Raw genomic sequence first — 7,757 nt, 5'->3', positions numbered from 1 at the left:
TGACTTGTAATAGCAAATAATTTTTTTGCGCTAAAGTCAATGCTGGGTTTTTATTTGTGAAAATTTATATGCTAGTGTAAGAGAAAGTCAAGTTTATTTTGAAAAGAAACTTCTAAACATTTTTTTCTTTTTGCAATTTTTAATTGTTTTTCTCATATATGGCATTACTGTCGAGTTGCAGTACTGATGATTTTGGTGTACAAAAAGCCCGGACTTCATGACCCGAACTATCCTGGGCCGTCAACATGCCTTGAACTGCGGTTTCCATATAGTTTTCGTCTTCGAGCATCTACAACCGGAAGTAGCTGATCTGAGAGGAAATACCCTTTGGTTCCTTGGCGTTTATACATCCCATATGAGAAATAAATACAAAAAAGTTTAGATTTTTTAATAAATTTGACTTTCTTATGCACTAGTATATAAATTTTTACGGACAAAAACCCAGCGTTGACTTCAGGGCAAAAAAGCAAAATTTATTTGCTATTATAGGTCACCATTCACACTATTTTGATCAAATATTTTTCTTTTTGTGAATTATTTTCACAAGTACAGTCAAGTTTATTTTAAAAATATTTTCAGAATTTTTTGACTTTTTATTTAATTACTAATTATTATTTTTCCATATAGGATGTATATAACCCCAAAGTTCCCCTCCCATATATATAGCCCAACCAACTGGTCAGCCCATTGAAGTGCAATGCAGCCGCAAAACCCTCGTGGAGTCGTCGCCCTGATCGATCGCTAAATTTCCTCCTCGGTCGCCGGCAGGCGGCACCGGCGGGACCAACGACGGCAACACTGTGAGCGAAATCCTCTGTATACACCTACTTCTCTAACTTCATTTTAGATCATCGTACTCGCCATGGTTAAAATCTGCCCTAACCGATTCTGCTGTTTGGTCGACGCCGTTGGTAAGTATCTCCGCGTAAGTCGTGATCCGCTAGGATCGCTATGCTTTGGGTGGTTTGTGGAGGTAGCGGCCGGCTAGGCGTTGGGTTCGGGTGTGAGCTAGGTGGATCTACAGGGATGTTAATCTGTTAATGGTTGATGTCATCATAATTAATTCTGGCTCATGTCTTGTAAGATAGGAACATAAGAGCATCTATATCCGAGCGCCTCAAACCGGGTTCAAACGCCCGGACGGCCCACCCGATTAGTGACGGGTCACGAAAATTTGACCCAGACGGATGTCTTAAACGGGCCTCAAACGCCCGGGGTGACCGGCACCCCTCATATCGAGCCAAAATATGGGGCAGATATGGTGCGCCCTGGGCACGCCCGCCACGTCGGACTGACGGCGGGGTTTCACGCGGAAACGCCCGGAAACCCGGCGGTCCGAAGCTCGTCTCCTCCGTCCGACCGATGTCGCCGGGTGACGCCACACCGGTGGGCCGTGTAGTGCCTAGCCCGACTATTTAAGTCAACCGGCGGCACCGAAACCCTATCATCCACATTTTTCTCCGTCTGTCCGCCGCCGCCGCCACTTTCCACTCCCCCCGTCCGCTTAGTAGCCATGCGCCCACGCCGCCGGGTGAGGAGCCACTCATTTCTAACGCCGGAGCGCCGACTCGAGCTCCTTGAGCAGATCCGGGCAAGGAGCGATGCCCGGATCGCCGTGAGGCTACCTCCAGATGCAGTGGATCCGGAGGAGTTGGAGGAGGAGGTGGTGGAGGAGGACGAGGACGAGGAGCAGGACGAGGATGAGCCGGAGGAGAAGGAGGGTGTGGGGACGCTGGCGACGCGAAGCAGCATGCCGTCCTCAATTCCCTCCGCTCAGAGTCGGCTGCGGAGGCCAGACGCCGTCGCCGGCAGGAGATGGAGGCCGCGGAGAAAGCAGAGATGCTCGCCTACATGGATGAGGTCGAGCAGGAGGAGGATGAGCCGGAGCCCTCCTACCCGCCCGTCTAGCCGGCGCCCGGCACCGTCGTGGTGGACTTCTTCGACTATGAAGATTAGCTAGGGTAATACATAGTATGTAGTACGTAGAATTTCTTTTGCATTCTTTGTATGGATCTAGGGGTTGAAATATGAGAAACTTGAATGCAGAGTGGCTAATTTGAGACATAACCGGTCACTGTTCACGGATGCGCTGGTCGCGTCCACGGGCATTTGAGGGGCCGGATTTGCAAGTAAATCGTCGAGTAAACTTAGTGGAGTAATTTTACTCGTCTAAATTTTGCTCGTTTCTAGCCGATCCATAAATATAACGGAGTAGAAAACAAATTCGAATATGATGAACATAAATTCGATCGAAGCAAACTTACTTAACCAAAATTCAACAGATAGTAATAATATTTCACATTGCAATTAACCAAAACTTGGTCTACTAAATTAACCGAAACTAAAACTTACTAATCTGTATCATGAGAGACATCCCTGGACATCCCACCGATCATGGGGTTGGGGCATGTGCCGTTGTCTGGGTAGTTACAGAAGATTCTTCTAAATTCGGTCCTAGAGTCGTGGTCGTTGCCGCCTCCACTTCCGCTGCCTCTGTTGTTGCCTTCACTTCCACTACCTCTCTTGCCTCCGTTGTCCTCATCGGAGGCCTCCTCCCCCAAGCTTTTCCTCACCTCTCGTTCCTCACTTGCCTCCCATACAGTGACCACTCGCGGGTCGACAACATCTCAACAAACTCAAAGTTTCGGTGGGCGTCGGCGCCGTCCGGACTGACCGACCAAATGACGTATTCTTTGGCGGCATGCTCGGTGGAGTGGAAGGATCCAAGCCAAAGCTTCTTGTGGGTGTGCTGGTCCGTTATCTCGGTCACCCACGTCCCCATGCCCGCTGTTGCACGCCGATGTACGACCTCTATGGCAGCTGCAGCAGGGAGCTTAGGGAAGCCGGTGAGCCTGCCACGGGAAGCAGATGGGGACACGCTTGAGGAAGAGTCGCACAACGGCAGGAGGTAGATGGGCCGGTGTTACGCTTGTGGCAACTCGGATCCACGCTGCGGATGGGTGACGGAGAGTGATGGCCATAGGATCAGGCCATGAGAGCATGGGTGGGGTGCGGAAGTAGGGGGCGGCGGGGGATTTGGGGAGGGGGCGGTGGCAGAGGCATGGTGTGCTTTTACTCCGCGACCGAGTTGTCGAGTAAGTTTAGTCGCTCAGCTTGGCTCGGAGTAAAATATATGTTCCACTGTAAGTTCCTGGTTAAAAGAGTAAAACCAAATTTTTACTATTCTACCGGTTTTAGGGGATCGACTAGAGATGTTCTAACAAAATTAACCAGCAGATTTGGTCACATGAAAACGTGTTGTCCTAGCTTTTAATTTACCACTATCTGAGTGGTTCGCTCATGCATTTGCCCTGTTAGATTCACTAATCAACATATTGTGATACTTGGTGTTTGTTACCATGTTCAATTTTAATCCTCCGCTACATTGACACTGACATGTCATTTGGAGTATATAAAAAAATTATACATATGAAATGTACATATAGTGAAAGAACAGATTTGGCTGGGCTTTGAGATATTTCTTCCCGAAAATATCTCAGTCTATCAGTAAAGACTTTGGTGTGTCAAAGGATCATTCATGGCATTGAGGTGTACGCCCGCCATGCAAAGCCATAAACTTTCGTACTTCCTACGTTCTTAAATATAAGTCTTTTAAAAATTTCACTATAAACTACTTACAAATATATATAGACATATTTTAGAGTTCATGGTGGAATCTCTAAAAAGACTTATATTTACGAACGGATGAGTAGTACTAACCTTCGTTTTTCTCTCTTTGATTGAATTAATCCTCCTCCTGCCAACAATTAGCTAAACATGGACATTGTGGTCTCTTTCTATCCATTCTTCTCGTCATTGGATATTTTTTCCAGCTAAATGTCTTATATCCAGATGCTTCAACGCTTGTGCATCGATCTCTTACTCTACTGCATCTGTCTTTTTTCAGTTACCCATATTGTTTAAAATAATCACTAATGTATATTAAAAAAATTGCTACTAAAACATTTTCATTCTTTATACATTCAAAGACACTGGTTGAGCTGAATACGCGGGAAAAATAATTAACTTCGACTATAGAGAAATGCATGTACTATTTCCATATATTATGCACGTGGCGTTCCTTGTTGTGTACCGGATAAAATTGAATAATCAAAATGAAGAAAGGGAGGGAGCATATTTATCACAAACATGAGGTTGGTTTGCACGTTTCGAAAAAAGTTCTTTTGCTAGCTTTTGGTTAACCCTTCAAGTTGACCATATGGAGATCTCTTTGGTGGTGGGTAAAGTCTACAAAAATCTATTGATTGATATGCACAATTTTTTCCCAAGTGTTGCCATTTTGTAAGAAAATGAACAGCAATAGCTATAAAGTCTGAAAATCTACCTGGCTTCATCTTACTCGTGGCAGGTAGCAGGAACCACACAGGTAACAGGAAACCTTGGGAATCTCAATCAATAGCATGGCCACCAGCAACGAGTTATCGATGAAGCTCCTGATCGAAGGCAAGTCTCAGAAGGTGTGCTTCGCCGAGGCCGGCAGCGAGTTCGTCGAGTTCCTCACCGGCCTCCTGTCCCTACCGCTAGGCACCGTCACCACCCTCCTGACCAAGGAGCGCATGTCGGGCAGCATCGGCAACGTGCTCGGCAGCATGGAGAAGCTGGACGCAAGCTACAAGAGCAGCGAGCTGCCCCTCAGCCCGGCGGTCGCCCCCGCCGCGCTCTCCCGCCTGCAGCAGCTGCTGGGTGTGCAGCTCGGCAACGCCAACAACAACAACACCGACGGCGTCACCTATTTATACACTTGTGAAGGTAAAAAGCAAGCTCCCCCGGGCTACTTGGCGTTCCAAGGTAGAACAATGGACCCCACTCTCTGCGCCATACCCCCAAGCACATTCTTGGCGGACAGTGGCACTGACGTCTGCTCAAAATTCTTCTCGGCGGCCAGCGGCGGCGTCTGCCCCAGCTGCTCGCGGCCGATGAACACGTGTGGGGGGCACATACTTGTGGAAGCCAAGGGGTCCGCGGCCACGACGACTCCGCTGCAGCCGACATACACTGTCGGGGACGACCTCTCCGTGGCTCCGGCGTCCAACGTGGTGTCGGGCATCACCCTGCTCGCGCGGTGCGGCGTCAAGGACCTGAGCACCCTGCAGGAGAGGACGGTGAAGGTCGGCAAGGAAGAGGTGCGTCCGTGCGTGGTCTGATTTTCCTTTTGGGTTTGGAATCACTGTGCACTTGACTGAATTTTGCTTTTCGGAATGCAGGCACTGGGGATACTCGCTGCTTCGCTCACGTCCAAGACCATGCTGACTGACGTCTTTCTGCCCAAGAAGAATGCTCGCTGCAAAAGGGAAGCTCCCGAGGAAGTCATTCATATATGACTTACTGCTAGTTCTTCAGAACTTGCTCGTTCCAGAAAACTTCTTTAGAACTTTCTGATACGATTTTCCTGTTATTATTTATGACTTATGAGAGGAAGGGGGATCATGAATTATGGTGTCAAAACGCTCTTATATTATAGGACGGAGGGAGTAGGATATACGAGTCCAAGTCCACAACTTTTCTGAGTATTATGAGAGAAATATTATAGCTATCCATACGAGTTGGTATTCTAGGTAATTCGTTGTTTAGTCGTGATAAATTAACGAGAGGGCATGTTTCTTCTGCGGACTGCGGTCGCTGCCGTAATTCTGCCAAATTGCATATCAAAAACAGGACGTGAGTACTAGAGGGTATTATTGTTTGTGTGAGAAGCATTTTGTTAGAATTAACAACCGAGTCGAGACGTAACTTCAACAATGGGCAGCGCTGGGCGCTGGCGATCGGCGGAGGCTCAGATCGGCCACCTCCCGCACTGGCTGATGCGCCCTAGCATCACCACCTGATTAGATCGTCTTCCCTGTCTCCCCCCCCCCCCCCTCGCGGCTGCCACATGCCCTATGCGCACGCCAGTCGCCTTGCCATCCCGTCACGTTCCAGTTGCAGCACCGTCAAAGCCTCGCCACATTGCTAGCTTGTGCCCTCGCCGTTTGGTCACTGACGGTTGCAACACAACCATTAACGGTTGCAGCTTCTTCCATCGGTGTTGCAGCTTTTGTGCCGGCCGGTTCCAGCACCGATTCCTAAGGTTGCAGCTTCTCGCCCCGGTTGGTCGCAACTTCTCTGTCATCTGGTTCCAGCACTGGCGACAGTTGCAGCTTCTTCCATCAGGGTTGCAGCTTTTGCGCCAGCCAGTTCCAGCACCGATGCCTAAGGTTGTAGCTTCTCACCTCGTTTGGTTGTAACTTCTTTGTCATCTGGTTCCAGCACTAGCGACAGTTGCAGCTTCTTACATCCGGTTGCAGCTTTTGTGCTAGCAGGTTCTAGCACCAACGACTAAGGTTACAACTTCTCCTGGTCACAAGTTCTTTGTCGTATGGTTCCAGCATCGGTGAGTGAGGTTGCATCTTCTCTGTTGGCTGGTCCCAACACTACCAACCAGGGTTGCAACTTCTCGCCCAGCGGGTTCCAGCATCGCCAACTAAAGTTACAGCTTCTCGCTCGGCCGGTCACAACTTCTCCGCTGTCTGGTTCCAGCATCCGTGAGTGAGGTTGCATCTTCTTGGACATACATTGTCCCTTACAACCAGAAACTTTTACACTTGTTCCTTCACACTAGTAAAGCGTGCACGTGCAACGCACGTCTTCATAAGTGCATATGTGAGTACAAATAAAGAATGTGTAATAATACCAAAACAGTGGTTTGTCTATTAGTTTTTTTACCATCAAAATGACAAGGATATATATGTAACAAAAAATAAAAGAGTTAATGAGTTTGAATTCATGAACATGCTTATTTTGATTTTACATTATTGTACATTTTCATTATTTATTTTGTTTTGAAAAAGAAATCACATATGAACACGTACAAATATAGTGAGATTTAGCCTAGTACAACTCAGAAAAGAAAAAAAGTTCGCATGTACCACGTTGGCCTAGCCAGGCCGATAACACCCACTGACCCACACCCATCTCTCATGTTCTTTCTTCACCAGATCCCTTTTCCTATGGCTCTCGCCCTCTCTCATATCGATGCCCATATCTTCCATGCTTAAATCCGATTGCCGCCTGACGCAATACTCATCTCCGCCTCCTCCATTACCACCTGCGCCACCCTCCAGTGCAATGCCTTCCTTTCCAGGCAGTACGCTATGGCCGAACCCTATCTCGCCGGTCTCCACTTCTCGGCTCGAAGTTGTTGCCCACCCTTCAGTCATTTAGCACAGGCCCTATGTTTCCAGGCAGCTAATTTAGGTACAGCACATTCTGCGCTTAATGTTTCTATTATTTTGTCCAGCTTTGATATTTTCACCAACTTTGTTTCCTCACCAGCAGCCTACATTTGAAAATCCACGCATCAAGGAGCAAACAATCCACCACCGTCAGAAAGAAAAACGAAGGAAAAATATCATCTGTTGTGATCGTCCTTGGTGGCACCAATGCCGATTAATTGAACGACACCCAGGGAGTGCATTGCCTCCCGGCGGTGTCACCCACCGTCGCGGTCATCACCAGCATTCCTCCTGCCTCCCGGCTCCCCAAAAATACAATCGGATCTATTGACACAGCAAAAACAATAGAAAGATCAACCAGTTACATTCGCTAAGCACAAAGGAAAGAAAGGGAACATGATTAATAATTGTGCCAATTGTTCTTACAATTTCCAACAAGGTAGCATGCTTCGAGGTTGCTGATGTCCACGCATAATCTGACAAGATTTTGGCCCGGACGGCGATGCGCAACAGTGATGGCCTCCA

The 7,757-nt window shown here is 47.9% G+C and overlaps 1 protein-coding gene across 2 annotated transcripts; it reads left to right on the top strand.

Annotated features, from left to right (window-relative positions):
- Window positions 1-675: 675 nt before the first annotated feature.
- LOC123074232 (uncharacterized) lies at window positions 676-5,538 on the top strand. 2 transcript variants are annotated; one of them, XM_044497126.1, is made up of 3 exons: window positions 676-800; window positions 4,370-5,144; window positions 5,226-5,538. In XM_044497126.1, exons 2-3 carry the CDS (start codon window positions 4,422-4,424, stop codon window positions 5,340-5,342), a joined length of 840 nt encoding a protein of 279 aa, XP_044353061.1. In that variant the 5' UTR covers window positions 676-800; window positions 4,370-4,421; the 3' UTR covers window positions 5,343-5,538. The 2 variants fall into 2 exon arrangements, with proteins under 2 accessions (XP_044353061.1, XP_044353060.1); XM_044497125.1 differs by having other exon boundaries at window positions 687-816.
- The last annotated feature ends 2,219 nt before the right edge of the window (window positions 5,539-7,757 follow it).

Source organism: Triticum aestivum, chromosome 3D (assembly GCF_018294505.1).
Source record: "Triticum aestivum cultivar Chinese Spring chromosome 3D, IWGSC CS RefSeq v2.1, whole genome shotgun sequence".
NCBI classification, from domain to species: Eukaryota; Viridiplantae; Streptophyta; class Magnoliopsida; order Poales; family Poaceae; genus Triticum; species Triticum aestivum.
This window is presented reverse-complemented; position numbering and strand designations above follow the sequence as displayed.

Excerpts from the sequence above, each read along its gene's own strand:
- LOC123074232 (XM_044497126.1), top strand. The coding sequence starts at position 4,422 with ATGGCCACCAGCAACGAGTTATCGATGAAGCTCCTGATCGAAGGCAAG. Across the intron at positions 5,145-5,225 it reads TGAAGGTCGGCAAGGAAGAG|GCACTGGGGATACTCGCTGC; the intron begins GTGCGTCCGTGC and ends TTCGGAATGCAG.